We start from the raw sequence: 24,298 nt of genomic DNA on the forward strand, positions 1-24,298 counted from the left end.
TGTGTGGCTCGGAGGCGAGACTGTGGGACCCGTGGTCTGACGTCCATGTGGGACGAGGCTGTGGGACCCAGAGTCGAGACGGACACCCCAGCCGGGTGGGTTCCGAGAAGCTACGGGGCGTAAGAGCCCGTGTGGGTGTAGCCAGGGGAACCCCGTGGGTTAGGCTGCAGTTAGCCACCCGTGTAATATAAGTTGGTGTTAATAAAGAGTGTGCTACCCGTAAGGTCGTCTCCCGTCAAGTTACTACTTTACACCTATATAACTTCTTACCACGGCATCTCTCTGCCACTTCAGCAAAACAATGTACTGCTGTGGTTTTCCCACCTGATGATGATTGCTTGTGTTGCAATCGAAACGTCGTGATAAAATGTATTTTATTTGATACCTACGTGACTTTACCGAAAGAACCAAAGAGTTGATCCCTGCAGTCACGAAATCTTCAAATCTAGCTTAGCTTGGTTTAAAAATAGCCAGTGTTGCATTCCTTTTGGCAGTTTGATGTGGTGACACTGGATTGGCAGTGGTGCACAAGCAAAAAAAACCCAAACCCCGATGCATTCGTCAATAACACTGCCTTCAAACGGAAAAGTAGACATTAGGTAACGTTTTGGGCAGTGACCCTTCCCTTTATATTCTACTAGCGGAAGTACCCGGCTTTGCCCGGGTGAAAAATATATTTCTTAAAAACCTTACATATATATACACAGATACTAATGTATTGTCAAAGCCCGGTGGGCTGTTTGTACATTTCTCCACCAACAAATATATAAGAGGCTTTCCAAAAAGTTGTAGAAAGTGTGAGGTAAATAGTTGATGTCAAAAGGTTTCCGAAAATTGCGGTCTCCCCCCCTCCCCCTCAAAAAATATCTTTACCCCTCGTAGGTATATATACTAACAACACCTTACATACAACAGAGGAAGTGGTATCTATTGACTCTGTAGTAGTATCTACTGACTGTACAGTAGTATCAATTGAGCCAGTAGTAGCTACTGACTGTGTAGTAGTATTTAGCAGAGGTGGGACAAAGTCATTGTTATGCAAGTCCAAGTCGAGTCGCAAGTCATCAAATTCATGACTCGAGTCTGACTCGAGTCCAAGTCACATGACTCGAGTCCACATCTCATAGGTGGGACAAAGTCATTGTTATGCAAGTCCAAGTCGAGTCGCAAGTCATCAAATTCATGACTCGAGTCTGACTCGAGTCCAAGTCACATGACTCGAGTCCACACCTCTGGTATTTAGTGACTGTAATAACTACTGACCATAGTAGTATTTACTGGGCCTACAGTAGTATCTACCGACTATATACTCGTAACGACTAACTGTATAGTATCTGCTGACTCTATAGTTGTATCCACTGACTATAGTAGTAACTACAAAATCTATAGCAGTATCTACTCACTCTATAATAGCATCGACTGACTCTAGTAGCTACTCACCGTGGTAGTATGTACTGACTGTATAGTAGTATGTACTGACTGTATAGTAGTATATACTGACTGTATAGTAGTATATACTGACTGTAGCAGTATTGACTGACTGTAGCGGTATATACTGACTGTTTTAGTATTTACTATAGCGGTATCTACCAACTCGATAGCAGTATCTACTATCGCTACAGCAGTGTGTACCGACTGAGGTCGTACCTGCTATCACTACAGCAGTGCATACTGCTGTGTTGGTACCTGTTATGATGACAGCAGTGCATATTGTGGTGGAACCTGCTATGATTACAGCAGTGCATACTGCCGTGGTGGTATCTGCTATGATGAGAGGAGTACATATTGTGGTGGTGGTACCTGGTATGATAACAGCAGTGCATATTGACTGTACTCATCATTCACCCTCACCATTCACCACTCACAACTCACCCTTACCACTCATCCTCACCACTCACCACTCCCACTCACTATTCACCATTCACCACTCACCCTCACCACTCACCCTCACCAATCACCACTCACTCTCACCACTAACCCTCACCACTCTCACTCACCACTCTCCCTCACCACTCACCACTCACTCTCACCATTCAGCCTCACCACTCACCCTCACCACTCACCCTCACCACTCACCGTCACAACCACCCCTCACCACTCAACTTCACCCTCACTACTCACCATTCATCCTCACCAATCACCACTGACAAATCACCATTCACCACTCTCCACTAACCCTCACCACTCAACCTCACCACTCACCCTCAAAACTAACCACTCCCTCACCCCTCACCGCTCACCACTCACCACTCACCCATCACCACTCACAACCGCCACTCACCCTCACCACTCATCCTCACCACTCACCCTCACAACAACCACTCACCCTGACCACTCACCACTCATCCTCACCAATCACACCCTCACCAATCACCACTCACCCTCACTGCTCACCACTCAACCTCACCACTCACGCTCACCCTCACCACTCACCCCTCACTAATCACCACTAACAACCGCCACTCACCAATCACCACTCTCCCTCACCACTCTCCCTCACCACTCTCCCTCACCACTCTCCCTCACCACTCTCCCTCACCACTCTCCCTCACCACTCACGCTCACCACTCTCCCTCACCACTCACGCTCACCACTCACCACTCACCCTCAACACTCACCCTCACCGCTCACCACTCACCCTCACCACTCACCCTGACCACTCACCACTCATCCTCACCAATCACACCCTCACCAATCACCACTCACCCTCACTGCTCACCCTCACTGCTCACCCTCACTGCTCACCCTCACCACTCACCCTAACCACTCACGCTCACCCTCACCACTCACCCCTCACTAATCACCACTCACAACCGCCACTCACCCTCACCACTCACCCTGACCACTCACCCTCACTACTCACCACTCATCCTCACCAATCACACCCTCAACAATCACCACTCACCCTCACCACTCACGCTCAACACCCACCCTCACCACTCATGCTCACCACTAACCCTCACCACTCACCCCTCACTAATCACCACTAACAACCGCCACTCACCACTCAACCTCACCACCACCACTCTCCCACACCACCACCACTCTCCCACACCACCACCACTCTCCCACACCACCACCACTCTCCCACACCACCACCACTCTCCCACACCACCACCACTCTCCCACACCACCACCACTCTCCCACACCACCACCACTCTCCCCCTTCGATGATTCCTTTGCGCGATTCAAAGAATCGATTCCTGGCGCATAGGAGGTTTCCATTTTTAATTACAGAGTTTTATTTTCATTCTTATGTTATGTTTTAAAGTTTTCAGGAGTTTTTAATTATATTTTAGTCCCGGTCAACGCCTGATATTTCCCATTCGTAGCAGTTTATATCAACTCTATAACCAACTAATATTAAACGGAAATAAGGCGATTCTAAATGAATCTACAACCTTCGATTCCTTTTCGCGATTCAGAGAATCGATTCTTGGCGCGGTCGGGTTTAGAGTTTTAATTACACAGTTGTATTTTCATTGGGATGTTATGTTTTAAAGTTTTCAGAAGATTTTACATGTATTTTTCCCCCGGGCAACGCTGGGTATATCGAGTTTATACCACAAAGTCGACGCCTGACAGAGTTGCGTGTCGAGGCCTAGTACCGTGCAGAGCCTCCGGCCTCGCCTAGATTGCCCACCCGGCTGAGGCTGGGTGCTGGGGCTGTTAACCCCCCCCCCCCCCGCGCTACAATAATACTGTCTAATCGCTATAATTTTATTATCTACCGACCCTATAATAGTAATTGCACACATTGGGGTGGGGGGGAGTGAAGAGGACGTGAAACTTTGATGAATTTACCTCAGAGTCGCGTGGTGGGTGTCGAGGTCTAGTACCGTGCAGAGCCTCCGGCCTCGCCTAAATAGCCCACCCGGCTGAGGCTGGGTACGGGTGCCGTTCCCCCCCCCCCCCGCGCTACAATAATACTGTGTAATCGCTATAATTTTATTATCTACCGACCCTATAATAGTAATTGCACACATTGGGGTGGGGGGGGAGTGGAGAGGACGTGAAACTTTGATGAATTTACCTCAGAATCGCGTGTTAATGCATGCGCATATTTTTAATGGTAATGCAAAATGGCGTCCACCCCGCAGCGAACGCGTTGCTATCCGTTGCCAGGGGCAACCGCCGGGGTCTGCGCCGGCCGGCAAGAGTAAATAAATAAATAAAGTGTTAAATAAATAAATAGAAATCGCACTAAATCGATAATCGGTCCGATTTAAAGTTTAGAGACGAAAAATCGGAAATGCCTAAGTTTACCGCGGGGCCGGGGGCGTGCCCACCTGCAAAATTTAATCTCGCCGAACCCCACGGTCCGAGAGTTACATTTCCCGCAAGGGAGCGTACGCAGACGGACGGACGGACGGACGGACGGACAGACAAAAAATGAATTATATAGGTTAGATGAAGAAGGGCCATTGCCTAAATAGTTGCCAAATTGTGAAAACTTTCCGTTTTTAAGGCAGTGCTCTTGATGAATGTGATTTTGATATGTTTTTTGTTCTCAGGCAGAGGTCTAGCAAAGCACCGTCTAAGATGGGATCTGCAAGATGAGAAATGGCACGATGCATAAATGTATTATCATGAACTGACAAAAAATTGCTTTTCTGTTATGGAAACTCTTGGCTGCAGCAGTCTTGAGCCTATCTCAAAGTGTGGAATGTTGTCTCATGGATTCACTGATCTCGGCCAAAGGAATGTAGAATTCATAATTATTTGCACTTGTAAGGCACCTTTTACATAATCTCAATGCATCAGGGATTGAAATGAAAAGGTTTTTAATGAAATAACTGGATGGCAAACTGAGCCAAGCAAGAACAAATCTAGGTGTTTAAAACTAAACTAAAATGTTTTTATCTTGGTGGGTAAGGGCCACTGGTTATATAGCTCTTTTTCAGAAGCGACCTGGCCGCAAATGATAACTCGACAAAGTGGCTTCTGTTGAAATTAATAGCAGCCAACTACTATAAACGCATCATGATGATTCTAAGTTTTTACTCCGGACTTTAAGTTGTCAACCCAATCCGAGGAGCCTGACCTCCACAGGTGGAGGGGCTCTAACCCTGGAGGCACCACAGTAAATGCCCAATCAATCACCCTATCGAGGCGTGCATAGGGGTGGGAGGGGGGGGGGTTGCACAATTGGCAGGTCTTAAAGATCCACGCCAAGGCATCGGATAGAATTGGATCCTGAATATGAAGTATCACAAGCGCTCACAAGGCCTTGAACACGAGCAATGAATTGTTTCTACTTGCTCAGGGCTGTGAACAGACACGAGTGCCTTGCGGCGTTCGTAACGGCATGAAGGCCATTTCAATTTAGAATCCGAATATTTATTTATACTGGAGGAATCTGATTAGCTATAAAGGTATTTTCTCAAAGATGTCCAGTAATCACACTTGAAAGGTTTGTGCGTTTATTCCTTTCGTGGTTCAATTTCCAAAATAACAGGACTAAAGATGGTTTAAATCACGCACCGTTTTTCAAAGGTTAAAGCAGTTGCACTTATTGCTCTGTTTTTTACCAAGCAACTATGAAATTGGATTTCATTGAGTCATTTGTAATCAAATAGCCTCTAAACGCTCTTTTGGAACGGTAGGGCGTTTCAACAACAGTGTACCCCCCTTTTTTTACAAGTGTTTTAAATGCGATGGGATAATTCAAGGCAGTGTGCGCTTAACCGAAATTCCGAACCTCGTCCGAGGAAATTAAGAAAACTGGAGATGTCAGTGTGGTGCTATCACTGTTAATGCTGTATCCATTTTCATGGCTCTGGACCCTGGCCTTTGGGCACCCAGGCTTGCACAGCAACTGCACAACATCTGTTCGCAAGATCTATCTCTTCTGACCCCATTTTAGTCAGCTTTCAGAGATATGGCCGTACTTTCGACAACACTCTAATGTCGAGATTTATTTTAACACGTTGTTAGGCTTTCGCGACCAACATTATCCATAATAGAGGTTTTGTTTGGGTTGGATCGCGTAGATGTAAATGTGTGTCGTTAAAATCGCTTACTCTCCAACACACCAGTGTGCTGAACTAGTAACTGATTGCATGTTTTGTTTACATGACAAACCTTACTAATTGGCTGTGTCGGGTGGTGGTGGGTTTAATGCCACATTTATATCTACGCTATCTAATCTAAAAAGCTCTCGTGTTAAGGTTTATGTTTGTGCTACAAGTCTGCTATGTTTTGAGTTGTGTTTCCAATATGGTGTATACACTATGAGCACAATTTGCATCTCTTTGAGTACAGGACATATTAAAGCCGTTTTTGGCAGAAATGGTTACTTTTAATACCATTAACAATATTTCCCATTGTCACTATTTTGCCCCTAGCATTCCTGCTAAAGCAGGCATCTTAATGGCGAGTTGAGGGCTTTCTGATGAGCGTGTGCTAGATTGAAACACTTTCGCATGAACCCCAACTGTCTCTCTCTGTGCATGTGCCAAATGGTACCAGTTCTGAGCTGGCGAGAAATTGCACTGGGCAGCGATGGGTTGGTTTATTTAGCGAATGCTCTTTCACGTGACTATGCAGTAGCCGGATTGGTTGGTGGACGAGGGTGATGTGCTTTAGACATCGAGCGCGTTCCCAACACAGACGGTCTGCCCGACTCTTGCTTGTGTTGCTCGCAGACTCCGTGAATCCTCTATGGTGCGACACTGAAGCTGCTGCCTGTGGGTGTGGGTCCCATTTTGTACCGTCTTTGGTGCCACGGGAAAGGCCCAGGCAGACCAAACATTTTAAACGAAACTTTTACAAATATATTTTACCAGGTAAGGCCCACTGAGCTATTAGCTTCTTTTGGCCATAAATGATAGCTCAATGAAGTGGTTTATCACGTGGACAGTTATAGCAGCCAAACACTCTAAACACATGTTGATTCTAAATGTGTAGGGAAAAATCGGAGGACTCGGAGAAAATACCACGCAACCATGGGGAGAACGTACACACTGCAAATATGCAGGCGTCGGGGTTGGGATCGAACTCGCGACCTCGTGTATGCCGGGCGAGGTAGTTAACATCTCGCCACCATTGCACGAGAGCTAGGCCAGAAGCTCACGGGGGGGGGGGGGGGGGCTGTGTTTGTGTCGTCCGCACTGCCTGCTCTGCTGGGTGTGTGTGAACCCTCCCGTCACCTCGGCCGACGTCCCCTTTACAGGTCGTGCTGGTGATTGTACACGTGCAGCCCTGTTGTCATTCCCCCCATGTGTGTAGTAACAGTTGGGATTGCCAAAACCAATATTTGCAGAAGCCGTGCCCACTGCTGTAGTCATTGGTGTAAAGGTTTCAAGACCAACATTTTTATGAGATTGAATCTGCCGGAACGACGTCACGTAATTTTACGATGTGACGCACGCATGCAAATGTAACTGAATTTAACGTTGCGTACATGAATTTATTGCAGAATTTTGTTTTTGTGGGGAACAATTTTGCGCACGTCTCACCTGTTTTGTATTTTAGCAAAGCTGTAGCTCGTGTCTGGCAGGATTTTTGCTGCCTGTAATTGCCCCCTTCCCCCTCCCTACGTGTGCGTGTATGGGATTCAGGCAGTTCTGGCCGTCGTTGTGAAAGCGGTGCTTAGGCCAAGGGTGCATGCAGTGTGCCAACCTTTTAGATTTATTCCCAAACTTTGAAAAGTGGTTGAAGCACATCCACAAATCTGAGTTGCTGAAAAGGGAGAGAGGGGGGGTGGCGAGTCCTTAAGTTGCAATGGTTTATCGATGGATGTCGCTCAGGCCTGTTCTCTTTTGGCTAACGCCTCCCCTCGGTTTCGACCACCTTCCATCATCCCTTCTGGTGACGAGTCCTGCTCAAGGCTCTTTTTTTTACAGTCGGAATGATGTCTACAACGTGTGTGTGTGTGTTCTCTGATCCACGCATTCTTGGTGCAATTCCAAGCATGCACTTTTCCTTGCTTTTTTGCACGTCCATTTAATAATCTCTTCGCATTTTTTATAAATGGTCATAATATTGGTTTCTCCATGTGATTGGATCGGCCATAAATAATCAAATCTCCTTTGAATTCATCCTTGGGGGGCGTTTGAGACGTTATGGACCATTCGCCAGCTGGCTAAATCCCTCTGTTTACTCAACAAGCGGTGATTTCCACGTGCGTCAGATGACATTGGTTCTGAGTGAGACTTTAGATCTACCACATGCAGTCCCCGGGAGAGGCATATCCATCAAAGCTGTTACGTAATCGTTTTGTGACTTTTAGCTTAAGTTTACATTTTCTTATTTCAATCTATTGTAATACCTTTTTTTTAAGTGACCATATATATACACATAAAATGTGTCCTAAAATGTTTTAAGGCGAGTTGTACGACCATGCCTATATTAAATAACGCACACAAAGGTATGCTGCTCACACCGCAGGAAGGCACAAGTCTCGTCATGCCCTACATGCATGTCATGTGACAACCACATTGCATGTGGAATGCTTTTGGCCTTATCCAGAGCACTAGTTCAAGAGCTGAATCTAACGATTGTTGTTCGCAATATATTATTTTAATATAGCATAACTGATGCCACTGCAGCCCATTTAATGAACGTGGGCGGTAGCACTGGTCTACAGCTAAAATGCTTAGCGAAATCAATGTAGTCCAACTTTGCTAATTCTGGGTCACTGAGAATGAAAATGATGCTTAAAATTGTTGATTGGCTCTAGTTTTCAAGCTATGCTACTGGGTCAGTATATACGACCCGTGACTTGGGAATGGTGGAGGATAAGTGAGTTATAAAGGGAAGGGATCTCAATTTAAACCAGAAATGACTAAAATACATCTTTGACTGGATCTATGTCTGGGTTTGGGCAGTTCTTGCTTTTTGAGCAAAACGATGAATGATGCAATCTGAACCTGGTGTTGCATCATACATGACATGAATTGCATCCTGTTATTCCTATACGTCATGGATGATGCAATTCTACCTAGGCTTACATCCCTTTGCTGAACAAATTGCCATTTATATGAGCTCTAGAAATCATACAGTGTCGTGCGCTCTTATTTGTCAGTTTGATTTAACAAAGGGACGCATTTCTGTTTAGCCAGAGTGAGCAGAGATGCCTCGTACTTGTGTGAACAAAGCAGATAACTTCCGCTATTCTAGGGTTCTTTCGGTAAAGTCGCGAAGATCGAAAAAATAATAACAATAAAATAATACAAATTTAAAGAAAGTGCCTTTATTATTTTTATATTCTTGGTTCTTTCGGTGAAGTCACGTTGATAGAAAAATAAAATAAAAATAACAGATAATAAAGACTAAAGCTTTCGTGACTGCAGGAATTCATATTCTTTGGGTCTTTTGGTAAAGCCACGTAGATAGAAAAAATAATCAAAATAATAACAATATCACAACGTTTCGATCGCAACACAAGCAATCGTCATCAGGAGGGGGAAAGCTGGTGAGGCAGGCTGTTTATAAAGGTTTAGAGATGGGCGGGGCAGCTAATGTTAATGTAGGAGAGGTCTCCGTAACCTGCAGTCGGTCTACACCAATCAAATCTTTGCACCTCGCTCCACACACCCACACTGCTGACAGTGGAGGTGGACAAGAAAACACAAATCAAGTCATGACCCAAAGTGGTTGATGACATCTTTCCAATGATTGCTGAGTTTAAAACCGTCATCTCGGTTGAAATTGTGTCTGTGTCGGTATATATGGATGGCTTTGTGAACTAATCTTTGTTGATAGCCAGTCGGCTTGCAAAGTATCATCGTCTTGGAGAAAGCAATTTCACGTGAGCCAGCCGCATTAAAGTAATGATCAGCTACGGCAGGAGTATTGGTCCTGCCATGTTTCAGATCTGCCTTATGTTCACGAGCACGGTCTGAGACATGTCGTTTGGTTTCCCCAATGTAACTGCTGCCACAGATACAGCTTAGTTTGTAGACGCCGGGATATTGCTTATCAGGAATTTTGTCCTTCACAGATGGGATCCAGTCACATTTTATGCACTGTTAAATCGGACCTGGATCTTGTGTTTGTTCAAGATTTTGTAAAAAAAATTGGTTATCCCTGCTATGTAAGGTGAGGTGATGGTTTTGATTGGATCTTCAGATGGCTCCTTCCTCGCGGTTGGGATGATGTTTTTGCGGAGGTGTATGTGTTTTGAGTTCACTGATCAGGTGTTCATGGTCAGAGGTACATTGAGCTCTATGGTGTAGCGTTTTGATGAGGGAATTCTTCTGGGATGGATGGTGGTGCGAATCCGGTTTTAGGTAGGCATCAGTATGGGTCACTTTCCTGTAGACAGAGTGGCTCAATGAGCCATCTGATATATTTTTGATTCAGACATCCAAGAAGGGTAGCATGCCATCCTTTTCCACCTCCATGGTGAATTTTATTGCTGGGTGTATGGAATTGATGTGGTTGAAGAATTGTTCCAGAGCTGGATGGCCATGTGGCCAGTTGACAAACGTGTCATCCATGTACCTCTTCCACAAAGACGGGCGTAGAGTGGATGACGTCCGTCTCAAAATTTTTCATGAAAACGTTGGCCACAACTGGAGATAAGGGAGAACCCATTGGGGTGCCTTCAATTTGTTTGTCGACTGTTCCATTCCAAGTGAAGTATGTATTGGTAAGGCAGTGTCTCATCACGGCTGGTACCAGAGGTGTGGACTCGAGTCATGTGACTTGGACTCGAGTCAGACTCGAGTCATGAATTTGATGACTTGCGACTCGACTTGGACTTGCATAACAATGACTTTGTCCCACCTCTGGCTGGTACAGCAGCATTCAGTTCTTGTTGGACCAAATCTTCAATTATTGTAATGCTATTGGGCACAGGAACTTTTTACAGAAACTGCATCGAAACTGATGAACAAATCGCCTGGTTACAGTGAGATGTCTTTAATTGGCGATACCAGGTGAGCTGAGTTAAGAACAGAAGAGGTGGTCTTACCAGTAAATGGCTACAAGGTCTCAGACAAATATCGGGCAGTTTGTAGGTGGGTGAGCCAATGGTGGAGACGATTGGACGAAGGGGTGTACCTCCTTCATGGATGTTTGGTAAGCCATATACTCTGGGTGGTCTAGCAGCAGAAGGTTTTAAGGAAAACCGTTTGGTCGGTTCAATTAATGTGTCTTTACCGAAAGAATCACAGAATATTAATTCCTGCAATCATGAAAGTTTAAGTCAAAATTTAGCTTCTGCTATGTTTGTGAAGTGACTTTTGCATCACAAAAGTGCAGTATAACCACTGGTTAAGAAAGCCTATCACCCTTATTTTGGCTGCTAAATTGGAGATCGGAACAAGATGTGGGGGCCCCACACATATGCTGCAACACTTGTACAACAAATCTTTGCCAGTGGTGGAACAGGAAAAGGAAATCTTTGCCTTTTTCAGTGCCAATGATTAGGAGAGGGCCAACAGATCATATCAGCAATTGTTACTTCTGCATGGCGCCTCCCAGTTGGGAAAGGTGTGTCAAATAAGAAAAAGTGGACTGCATTATCCAAACATTCCATCAGCTATATGCCCAGTACCCCACGGAGGACTGCCGGTTCCTGATGCACCAGAATCATTCTCACTTGAGTCGGACGAGGAAGAGGATGCAACTTCTGGTCATGAACCATCAAGGTCACATGACCCAAATGTCTCAAATCATCCTCCTCCTCTGAACCACACCTCATAACACAAGGTGAACTGAAAGACCTTGTCAGGGATTTGGAACTACCCATGAGTAAGGCAGAGCTGTTGGGCTCCAGACTGAAGCAGTGGAATTTTCTGGCAGGTAATGTTAGGGTTTCCATGTTCCATGACTGTCAAAAGGATCTTGTCCCATTCTTCTGCATGAAAGGTGATCTTGTAGCCTGCAACAACATCGATGGTATGATGGCAGCCATCAACATCGCTCATAATCCAAATGCGTGGAGACTGTTAATTGATTAATCGAAGGTGAGTCTTTAAAGCTGTTTTGCTGCATAATGGCAATATTTTGCCATCAATTCCAGTTGGTCATGCAGTCCATATAAAGGAAACCTATGACAACATGAAACAACTTTTCAGGTGCATAAACTATGACCAACATCAGTGGCAGCTTTGTGGTGATTGAAGGTTGTTGCTCTGTTGCTTGGTCTGCAGACTGGATACACAACGTATTGCTGTTTTCTCTGCGATTGCAACACAAGCAAACATCATCAGATGATTGCTTCTACGTGACTTTACCGAAAGAACCAAGAATATGAATCCCTTGCAGTCATGAAAGCTTTAAATAAAAAATATGCACTTGTATATACATACTAGTTTTTTGCCTTTTATTCCATAATACATTATATTTATATAACCCTTTTGCTGATTTTTAAAGTTTTACATGAACAGGACAGGTGACATGTTATCATGTAAAGCAACCATAAACACACATACCTAGGTTTACAATTTACGAGTGACGCTGCTATCTTCACAATATACATAGACGTAAAATGTAAAAACTTAAATATCTTGGGAACAGTAACCAATCGGTTGTTTTAATTGTCATGTGAATTCAGCACATCAAAATCCATACTAAACAGCACATTTAATCTCTGAAGCAGACGATGTCTAAAAAAATGTCCACCATACGCTTTGTTTTTTTTGGTAAAGTCACGTAGGTTAAAAAATAAAACAAATAAATAAAATCACGACGTTTTGGAGGCAACACAAGCCTCCGTCTTCAGGTGGAACCGTCACGGCAAAATCACCGCATCAAGTGAAGAGACCTCAAAGAGACACGACCTTATATACTGGTTAAGGGGAGGGGGGAGGAGCCAGGATGGGTCGTGGGGGTTGATTACCAAAACAGCCTCTGCAGCTACACCTGGAGCTGCAGCCGAGGCCTTGTGATGTAAATGGCGTAAGTAGATAAGCGAGCTAGGATTACGCAGCCTTTTGTTATGCACGCTGGTGGGTTGCAGGCAAGGCTCTCTCCAAATCATTACCGAAAAAAACAGAGTATGTATCCTTGCAGTCACAAAAGCTTCAAATCTAGAATTGTAGACTAGTGTAATCGAAGCACCCAGAGCAAAATCAACGCATGCAATGGGGCAACGCGCTATCCTGTCCAGAGAGGACATTTACACGAGACTGCTATTAACCTATAAGGCTTTAAAGGCTCACCCCACATTACTGGCAGGAACTACTACATGTAGATATTCCATCAAGGTCCCTTAAGATATTCTGATCTCCAACTGCTCGGCACTCCCAGGTCTAGGTTGTGCTCTTTTGGTGATCGGGATTTTGTTACCGTGGTACCCACGCTATGGAATCAGGCAATCGGAGTCGTTAGATCTATTTCATTCTGCTTTGAAAACCCATCTCTTTAAAGTGGCCTTTCCTCTTTATTTTGGTCAATTGTCCTGGTTCTGTTTTTATTTCCTGCTTTTCATGGATTGGGAAAACGGGCGAATTTGTGTCTTTTCGTTCACAACGTCAGAAAAAAACAACACGAATCAAAATGAACATTTATACTAAAGTAATACAAATTGTAGTCTCCCATCATGTTCTCTTTATACTGTCCTTGGTAGCGGCGTTCAAAGTCCTTGTGAAAGCGCTCGTCTTACTCCTCCGAGTACGCTCCCATGTCCTCCTTGAATTGATCAAGGATATGGACTTTGAGGGACATCCTACAGCCCATTGTGCCATAGTTCTTCGCCAGTCTCAACCAGCTCCACGTAGTTTTCGACCTTGTGATTACCCAGGAAGCCACGAACCACTGCGACAAAGCTGTTCCAAGCCGCTTTCTCATTACTAGTGAACTTCTTGGGGAATTAATTGCATTCCAGGATCTTCTTTATCTGTGGTCCAACGAAGACCCCGGCTTTAACCTTTGCCTCAGACAGCTTAGGGAAGTCTTGAAGGTACTTGAAGGCTGCTGACTCCTTAACTACGGCTCTGAAAAATTGTTTCATAAGGCCCAATTTGATGTGCAGTGGTGGCATCAGCACCTTCCAGGGGTCCATCAGGGGCTCCCACTTGACGTTGTTCCTCCCCACAGAGAACTCGGTCCGCTGTGGCCAGTCCCGCCTGTGGTAGTGTGCCTTGATGTCTAAATCTTTTGTATTAATTTTTTTATTACTTTAGTATAAATACATATACATTTTTATTCATATGTTGTTTTTTCCTGACTTTGTGAACAAAAAGACAAATTCGCTCGTTTTCTCAATTAAAATAGGTAAATTTAAAAATTTCACTGTCCTGGTCACAAAGGCAAAGTTTGTGTGGAATAATAGCCATTTTCTGTACTTTTGAGGGATGAGCAATTAGGAACTAACACTTACTACCCAGGAACAAGAAAACAATTTTTAGTGTTATCAAATTATCATGGGGGGGGGGGGGGTCACTGGCATCCAAAACCACGACGTGGCACTTGTGCTGGAGACGCTTAACAGCCGGAACGAAGTGGCCGCCACATTGCATTTTTAAAACGCAGTGTGGTTTGTTGGAATATCATTTGTGTCGAGCTGTATTCGTAAAACATTATTGGTGTTCCAGCCACAGTCACATTGCCTTCCTGCTTTCCAGAGACATCTTGCATTTGTTTGGGTTTTTAAAAATATGAAAACCAGTACCAGCTTGGTGGTTTACAAGCACGTTGCACGTTTTCATTGAAGAGTGTAAAAACAGGGTACTGTTGTATGGTGTGTTGTGTTGTGTGTGCGTGCGCATGAACATAATTCGCATGATTTCTATATGGTGCTTATGCTTTTAATTGGTGATGCTAATTAGGTGCACCCTTCAGAAATGTAAGCAGGGATTTTTAAGTGTGCACGTGAAACATGGAAATACTTTAGAGATGTTACACAATTGAAGATGTGTATTGGAAAATGTGGACAAATGAAACCACACATAATCCCTCCAGTTCAGCTTCAAGAACTTGAAAAACTGTCATTTGTGCCCCATGATAGACTACGTGCTTTAAGAACAGACTTTTAAAGTTATGGTTTGTATGTGCATATAAATGAGTCATGACATGGCTGTAAAATGGTCTCCACTCAGTAAATACTTGACTGTATTATAAACATCTGCTCGAAGACGTCCATGGTATATTTAATTAAATTATTTGTCCTGCCCTTCGACGTAAAATATGGAATGCATTCTGATGGTGCCCACTTTAAAGAACTGGCATTGTCAGTTGTGTGCTATCAGCGGAACGTGCAGTTTTTGAAGTCAGCCTGCAAACAACAAAGTCGGCCTTTTTCCAGTGTCGGTAGCTTAGTTTCATTTGTATATTTTTGTTAAAGTTATTTGTTTTACCTTTCCTGTATTCTTGCAGTCATATAATTGTTTTCTATTCTTCTTGTAACGCTCCGACCTGCCCCCTTACTGGACATCCGTGAAACAAAAAAATAGCTTCATAGCTCATCGGATTGCTCCAGTATAAATACATTCTGATACTGAGCTTTTACACTCCCAAACATCGTGACAACATTTCCTCAACAACGCTTTTGTGCGCGGCACGTTGAGATCACACGTGTGTGTGCTGCGTGTCGTGTTCTGCGGTGTTACAGTTTGCGCCCCCATATGCACCCCCCCCCCCCACCCCCGTGCAGCCTTTCCAGCAGTGAAGGGGTTGAGCTTCTTCCATTTCGCTGCTCGATTTATCCTGCTGTTTTGGAAGAGGCGTTCTTCACTCCCTGAAGCTACCTGTTTCTTTTTCTTGTGATCCTGACAGCGTGCAATCAGTACAAGACGTGTGACGGCTGCCTGTCTGCCCACATCGCATTCGACTGCGGGTGGTGTGGAAGCATCCAGAGGTTTATATTCATTTATTTATTTCGGCTCCTATTTATTATATGGGACCTTTCTTGCCAGCATCAGGACGATGAAAAAATAAGAATAGGCTTAAAAAAAATAATAGGCTTTCGCCTTTTGGTGTTCTCTGGTCGAACACTGAGACAAAACGATAAAGGCGGCTGTCTCTGGTGTAGACAAATCCGTTGCAAAGACGATGCATAGATTATTATCAGGACACGTTTTGTTTGCGTGATTCACCACAAGTATGTGTGGTTAATGCAGTATTTGATGCCTTGCAGAAGGTGTCTTTGGTGTTTGATCATCTTAATGCTTACTGTTTTTATTGCTGGACAGGCTAATGCCTATTCTTATTTTTTCATCATCCAAACAACTATTTATCATCATCACGTGCCCATGGTATTCCCACGGCTGGCTGAAGGCCTCTATCTTTTCCAAAACCGTCCGTCGTGGCCCTGCAAAGCCACAATCCATCTCAGGTGTGTGCACTGAATTGATCGCACTGCCCATGTCCTGGTGCTGCTCATCCTTTTGGGTGTGTTCCACTGCTTGGACTGCCATTCTGTCACCAGTCTCGCCCATTGGCCATCATCTTGTAACGCTCTGATCCGCCCCTACTCGACGTCTGTGAAAACGAGCTTTGTAGCTCATCGGAATCCTCCAGCAGTACAAATAAATATTCTGACTTTGATCTCTCTTAGCCACGAGGTGCCCTGTTAAAGCTGACTTGCATCTGTCTCTTGATCCGTGTATTCCTCAACTTTGCAAACCTGTTTTTCATCCTGCTTTTTTTCCTCCCCCGTTTCACTCCTCACAATTCTTCGCTCGTAATAGCTCCAGAGTGCAAAATGTGCAGCCATCTATGTGAAGATCTTGAGTAATTCCCACCCCCCCCCCCATGCTTCCGTGTTCGATAGTTACTCATTTTCCGCGTTTTGTTTCAGATGCTCCAGCGGATTTGACCGCCACCGGCAGGAATGGATCGATGGAAGTTGTCCGCAAGAGGTACGATGGGGAATTAACCTGCGCTGTTAAACAAAGTCCTCGTAACATGAAGAGCTTATTTAATGAAAAAATACAACTAGGCTTTACCCCTTTTTATAGTGTAGGCCAATCAGTTTCAACGACGATGCATACATTATCGGAGCATGTTTGTTTGCATGTTTTGCCACAAGTATGTGTGGTTAATGCAGACTTTTGATGCCTTGCAATAGGTATCTAATTGGTTTTTTGATATTTGAACACCTGCTTTATTGCCCGAAAGGGCAAAGCTTATTATGTTTTCATCAATCTTAATTTTAGAACTTTCGTGACTGCAGGAATTATTATTTGGTTCTTTCGGTTAAGTCACGTCTAAAGATAAAATAATAAATTAAATTAAATAATAGAATACGACGTTTCGATTGCAACACACCTGATGATGATTGCTTGTGTTGCAATCGAAACGTCGTATTCTATTATTTAATTTAATTTATTATTTTATCTTTAGACGTGACTTAACCGAAAGAACCAAATAATAATGTTTTCATCATTTTGATACTGGCAAAAAGGTCCCATAGACATGAAGAACCGATAAATATAATACTTATGTGTTCAAATATCTATAGTGATGGACTCGAGATGCACTGTATCAGGAGGCACTCTGTCTATTTATAGCCTTTGCAGGCACAGGGAATGCTACAATAAGGTCAGGGCAGCAACAGACTGCCTGACCCACAACGCTGCAGACGAGGGTAAGACGATGTTGTCGATGATGGCGAAGACTTGACGGGACTTGACGGGCTCCAGGGATCCACTCCAACAACGGCCCCGAGTCCTCCCCGGGGTCCCCCTTTTATCCCCCCAGTGCAGCCTCGCTCCCCCTTGGCTACGCCCCCCTTCTAGACCCTCCTAGAAGGTTCCCCTGTACCCCCTCCGTCACCTTCTCTCCACGTGCCTTCCTCCCACCTACCCCCTCACCTGCTGGCCGGCAGGGTTGCCATGGCAGCCGAGCTCCTTTTTGCCAGCAGCCAGCCCTCCATGCCGTAGTGACCCATTCCATATCACTAGATATGTATGTTCCTAAGAGTATAGCAATGCACGTGTTCCACTTGTATGGTTGTAGGCGTTGTCGCTAAGCCATCAATGGGTCGCCGTTTAGAATGTTCCTCTGGGTGTGACGATCCATCGTCCCGAGCCAGACCTCCTGGATAGGACAGAGCATTTTCTTTGTTCATCAGAAGTACTGATGCAGAACAGTGTGTTGCCAATCAGCAGTTTCAGCCAGTGGTGCCAATGGACATTTAACGGTCACTTGTATGTATGTGTGGTGAACTTCGCATCGTACAGGGCCAACCATGCTAATTCTAATCATTTATGGCTCCTCGCACAGTACTCCTTACATCGAGATTCTTAACTCGTCCTCCTCAAGAAACATGCTCTGCTACCTGTGTTATTAAATTGCAGTTAACGTGTGTTTTAAAACAAATTTTGTAGGAGTTTTTCTCGTAGCCCTGTATGTGACCCCAAAACTAAGGTCGTAGTGTGTGTGTGTGAGGTGGCTGTGGGGTTTTTTTCTCAAGTCAGCTCCCACTTAAACCCCATTTTGTGGCTCAGGTCTATTTGGGTAAATTGCTATAATCTGCATTTGTCGCCTACTCGCAATGTTTGCACAAGTTAGCTTCCTCTTATGTCCGCTTACTCGTTATTTACCATTGCAATATTCAAGCATATATTTATTGTGCGCAATCATTCGCTGCTTTTCGGTTCTTGATTGAAAAAGGTGCGGTTGGTTCAAGTGACACTGAATGACAAAACTAACCCAGAGGTGGCTTGTATTGAAATGGAATCATAAAATGTATTTGTACTGGACGAATCCGATGAGCTATAAAGCATTTTTTTCACAGATGTCCAGTAAGGGCACTGGGTCAGAACGTTACAACAACAAACAATACAAAAACACGATGGGAGTGCAAAGTATAGGAAGGTCAGCAAATCACTAAAAAATATACAAATAAAATGTAACTTTTTTTTAGCTGCTTTTTCGGAAGCGAGCTGGCCAAAATGACAGCTCAACGAAGTGTCTTAACATGTGGAAATTTATAGCAGCCAAATACTCTAAACGAATGATTAGATAATAAAAAAAATCTGCTGAAACGATGCACTCCCAGAAGACCATGTGGACCTGATGAGTGTTTAAAAACGCACATTTACTTTTGTGTGTGCAGCGACGGGTATTAGAAGGAGGCGTATTGTCCATGTGTCTTCTTTTCCTCGTCACCACTGCTACGCTATTGGTTATTTTGTGTTGAGCATTTATGTTAAGGGCGCCCTCTACTGGGCAGGCTGATGGTCATGGATGAACACAAACCCACCTTCCACATCGAGGTTATGGATAGTGCGCCCCATTGGAACCCCGATGACGGTATTGGCTTCCTTTATCCCACAAGTCAAGCTCTTCCAAAAGGGGGGCGGGGGGGGTACCCAGATCTGTGCTGGTCACCAGCCAAGGATCTGGCAGCTTGGCCGTTGCATTCAAGAGTGAGCGACAAACTCGCGCGACAACGATCATTTGCTCAACGGACGGTACAGTTATCGGGCGTCGCATATCGTACGAAATGTCGCAGTGCTGCCACGTCGTGGCCACCTTCGGGGGCCGTGCATTTAATTATTCCAATATATTTATTTCCCGACGAAAATGCGCATGAGCAACACTTTGTTAGACACGAATAGCTGTTGTCAGTTGAATTGATGCTTTTTATGTAATTGATGGCATGGCAATTGTGATGTCATGAATGTAAAAGTTGATTTTATATTTTGTGTAATTGTAAGTGTTATCGATTTTTTTAAGTTGCAATGATAATAAGACTTATCAAATATTTATATTGAGTGAACTGCAATGAGAGCATGTGGATAATTTTAATTTATACTAGAACTATACTACAGCAAACCGTAAACCCATGCAAAAGACAATTACAAAATTATGGAAAATGTATATCACGATAACCTTCATCTTGTGAAATATTATATCATAAAAAATATAATATGGAAACCCTACTAACCCCTTTATTAGTATAGTAGGGCTAACCTTAATATGATAAGGTTTGAATAGTCTCTTCTCAGTGAGCTTTCACTAATAATCTAGATTTGAAGTTTCGTGACTGCAGGGATCCATACTCTTTGGTTCTTTCGGTAAAGTCACGTACATGTAGGTATAAAATAAAATAAATTTAATCACGACGTTTCGGGCGCAACACAAACGTCCGTCATCAGGTAGGACAACCACAGCAATTGTTTCTTGCTGTGGTTGTCCCACCTGATGATGGACTCATGTTGTGCCCGAAACGTTGTGAGTATAGCTTTCACTGATGCTGCTGTATGTCTGTGCACTTGGTGCTGAAGCTATAATTTAGTCATGTGTACAGATTTCCTTAGAAATCATGACGACCTTAATAGGCACTTTCTCACAGCACTTGCACAGAAAGGCTGCGGTGTGCATGACAAATGCCGTATTTGAATGGTGCATCATATATGTTATGCGTTGCATGTGATTTTACAGTTGCGCGTTATGTGAAGGCACGCTCTAAATTTTGCCTTTGAAAAAGTGCCGTGGGCTCTTACCTGGTTAACGCATCGTCTGTGTGCACAGGCAAGCACGGAGAGTTGCCCTGCTGATGAGCTCGCAAGCCGAGGCTCTGAAGAACAGAAGCCACCGCTGGCTGCCAGGCCCACATCGAGTGGCAGGAGTAAGTCCCCTGAGGTTTGGCGAGCACTGGGTAGCGTTTTAAAGTAACTTTTTTATTTTATTTTGGTTTAACATGTGGGCTTTTCGCGACCAATATCCATGAAAGAGGGTTTAATTTTTTTTTGGGTTAGATCGCATAAATATAAATGTATCGTTAAACCCGCCACTGCCTGACGCAGCCAATTAGTAAGGTTTGTCACGTCAACAAAACCTGCCATTTCGTTACTCGTTTCAGAAGCGACTTGGCCACAAATTATAGCTCAACAAAGAGGCTTATCACGTGGAAATTTATACCAGCCAAATTATCTAAATGCACGTTGATTCTAAATGTGGAGGAAAAAACCGGAGGACCCAGAAAAAAGCCATGTGACCACGGGGACAACATGCAAACTCCGAATATGCAGGTGTCATGATTTGGATCAAACCCACAACCTCCTTTAGACCAGACGAGGTAGTTAAGATTTCGCCACCTGTGGGGCCCTAGTTAACATCTTGCCGCCGTTTTGGTATGCTTGTGTAGCTTGCGACTCTAGTCTCGCCTTGAGCTCTGAGATATAAATGGATTGGATCGTCTTTGTTTACAATTAAATTTTTGAAATATAATTATCTGAGTCACATGATTGTATTTTCAAATCATAATTATTATTATCTCCCCACACACCGCAAGTGATTTCCTGTGGACGAAGGGACTAAGGACAGGATTATGGTTGGCATTTTCCCTTGGAAAATGTTTGCTTGGAACACGATCGCACGCTTGATGCCAGTATTATCCAGTGGAATATTTTTGCAAGTTGTTCCTAAGGAGTTTGATTGTGGTTATTGTAAACATTATTCTTGATGTTTCAGCTGGCCTTCCAATCATGTTTAATTTCGCAATGCAACTCTTCATAAACCATACGCTTTAACGCGCACAAAATTATTTTATATATTTCTTTCTTACCTGCATGGACATTTGTATGTATGTATAGCTTATTTTTGCACTGTACGTAGCCAACCGTGCTAATCAGAGGTGTGGGGGAAGGACAACAAACTAAACACAAAAAGCAGTCGTAAAGAAATGAGTTTTCAATCTAGTTTCAAAAGTGCATAGCTCCAGTTTGTTCCTAATGTCGGAAGGAAAAGCGTTCCAGATGGCCGCAGAGGCTCATCTTAAAGCGTGCGATGCGGTGACCGTCTTTGTTCGATGGCCATCTAAAAGCCGCTGCGAGGACGACCGGAGTTCAAGTGATGGTTTAAGCTCCTCGATGAGATCGGCGAGATATTGTGGTTCATTTGTGGCAAGCGCAAGCACCAAGTGTCGGGAACTGTATAATTAGACCTTTGCCTGAGCTGCAAGATACACTCTGAAAGCTACTTTGGCACATTCACACCCTCTGGAGTGTCCACCTATGGGATCGGTGGACGTTTTGCTGTCTAACCCAAAATGACAATTGCGTGAAAATAGAATACCCTCACGGAGACCAGAATAGGTGTGTTCCGATGGTAAAATAAAGTGTAATAAAATCTCACATACCTTTTTGTCAATCCTCTGCTGGATTAAGGCCTTCCAACCCAGTGTCTATTTATGGGGATTGTTTAACCATACCTCACCACGCTGGTCAGTGTGGTGGTGTTGTAATTGGGGCATTGGCAGGACCTCTTTAGATATCGCTCGCTACCGATGATGTATCTCTGGGCATTTGATAGACATTTAAAAACCAACTATAGATGCCACAATCTGCACGGATTTTTGGTGGATTCGGTGGCTCTGGTTCTTGAGCTACCGCACGACGAACCTTGCCCAACAGAGTTTGATTCTCGGCGAAGGTTAATATCGGCGGCACGTGACTTCTGAGCCAATCCTGCTCCCGAACCTACTCCCTACCTCCTTCCACCATCCCACACTGAACCAGAGTGGTGAAGTACGGTCAGAGTAACGCTCGCTCGCCTGCACAGCATCCAGCAGCAGCGCGGTTGACAAACGAGCCGTGGCCGCGTGCGTGTTGCGATCGACGCCGACTCCGTGGCGTGCCGTGCGAGCGAGCAGAGGCGGTGCGCGGAGCGACGTCGATGAGCAGCGTGCTGCTGGCGGCGAGCCTCTCGCTGGCGCTGCTGCTGCTGCTGGCAGCGTGCGGCCTCGCCCTCTACGTGCACCGCTACCCCACCTCGTCCGTCAGCCTCTTCCTCATTGAGGTGAGTTGCTCGCGGCCGCTCGGTGACGACGACGACAGACTTCGTCGTCGTCGTCATTATTATACCGGACCCTTTTTTGCCACTATCAAGATGATCGGAAAAAAAATTGGCTTTGACCCCTTTCCGACAAGAATATGCAGGTGTTAAGATGTTGTGTGGTTAATGCAGACTTTTGATGCTTTGTGATAGATGTATATTTGGTATTTGAACATCTTAACATCTCCTGTATTTATATTCTTTCGGTCTTTTGGTATAGTCGTGTAGACAGGTTCAAAGGAAATAACCAAAAACTACGACGTTTCAATTGCAACACATGACAATCGCTTGTGTTGTGATTGAAACGTCGTAGTTTTTTGTTATTTTCGTTGATCCTATCTACGTGACTTTACCGAAAGACCCAAAGAATATTAATTCCTGCCGTCACGAAAGCTTTAATTCAAGATCTCCTGTGTTCTTGCTGGAAAGGATAAAGCCTATTCTTTTTTTATCTTAATTATTGTTGGGCTCCCTTGATGTTAAGCAATTTGCAGCGATGCCGCTGTTTTGCTGGCACTGGTATTTGTGTTTGCGCTTAAACAAAAAAATCCGTTCTGCAGTTATTCCTTCGAGTCAACGTCGTGGTATATTTTGTCGAGAGAGAATCCACAGGCTCTTTACAATGGCAGCATGAATACGGTCATGAGCCATTCAAGAGCTGTATTTTTTTTATTCCTTATACTTACCGTTGGCCACGGTCGATCCACTGCTGGAAGAAGCAGCCCTCCCCAAAGCCGGTCCTGCAATGTCATAATCCACCCAGCAGCTGCACACTAATGTCATCGTTGCGTCTCCTCTGTGGATGCGTTCCATTCCTGGGCTGCAACTCTGTCGTCATTCTTGACCATCCGTCATTTAATTGAAAGGTGCCTTCCACTCATGCCTCAAGGTGCCTTGTAAGAATAAGGAAAGGCCACGAGAGACAAACTATGTAGAATAGACTGACTTGGGAAGATGTGGTTTTAAGACGAGACTTAAAGGTACCCACACTGTCGGATAAACAAATTTCCAATGGTGGAGAATTCCACATCCGTTGCGCAGACACAGCAAATGCCCACTCCCCTAGGAACGCAGCCGGGATCGAGGTACGCGCAGAATTGTGCCCTTGAGCGGGTGTACGGATGACGCGATTAATATGGAAACACATTTTATAACGCAAATGTGAATTGGCTATAATAAGATTGAGTGAACAGAACGACATCGTGCCAGGTAGAAATGAGTACTGCTGCCTCGGCCGTAAAACCGGCGGAATGCTGCTGGATGCTTCTAGATGTTGTTCAGCCTGCATACGCATCTCACGTGTTTATCGTGGACTGTGCTTTAGCCTATTATATTTATTCAAATGCGATTTTTTTTCCATAATGCGGTGTTTTTTAGGAACACAGCTACCGAGTTATAGGAGGGCAGACTGTATTAATGTGGTTATCGGATAAATAATGAGCACTTGTCCCAGGAAAACCGGAGCACCCGAAATAAAATCCCAGGCGTGCGAGGGGGAAGTGTCGTATCCCATAGGTGGTGGATGGCTTACTTGTCAACTATCAGCAGGTGTGGAGGGCAATTCAACACTTCTGGGATCTCCTAATAATGAGGGCAAGAGCAACAGTCATCGAGTGT

General features: G+C 44.4%; 1 protein-coding gene across 1 annotated transcript in view; it reads left to right on the forward strand.

Moving 5' to 3' along the window:
* The window catches only part of LOC144938037 (plexin domain-containing protein 2-like), a 72,406-nt gene that overhangs the window by 43,716 nt on the left and 4,392 nt on the right, over positions 1 to 24,298 (forward strand). Inside the window, 4 exon segments of the mRNA XM_078865727.1 lie at positions 15,671 to 15,752; positions 16,695 to 16,755; positions 20,378 to 20,474; positions 22,500 to 22,645. Coding sequence (XP_078721853.1) covers positions 15,671 to 15,752; positions 16,695 to 16,755; positions 20,378 to 20,474; positions 22,500 to 22,645 — 386 coding nt within the window.

Source organism: Lampetra fluviatilis, chromosome 21, assembly GCF_964198595.1.
Source record: "Lampetra fluviatilis chromosome 21, kcLamFluv1.1, whole genome shotgun sequence".
In the NCBI taxonomy this organism is placed as follows: domain Eukaryota; kingdom Metazoa; phylum Chordata; class Hyperoartia; order Petromyzontiformes; family Petromyzontidae; genus Lampetra; species Lampetra fluviatilis.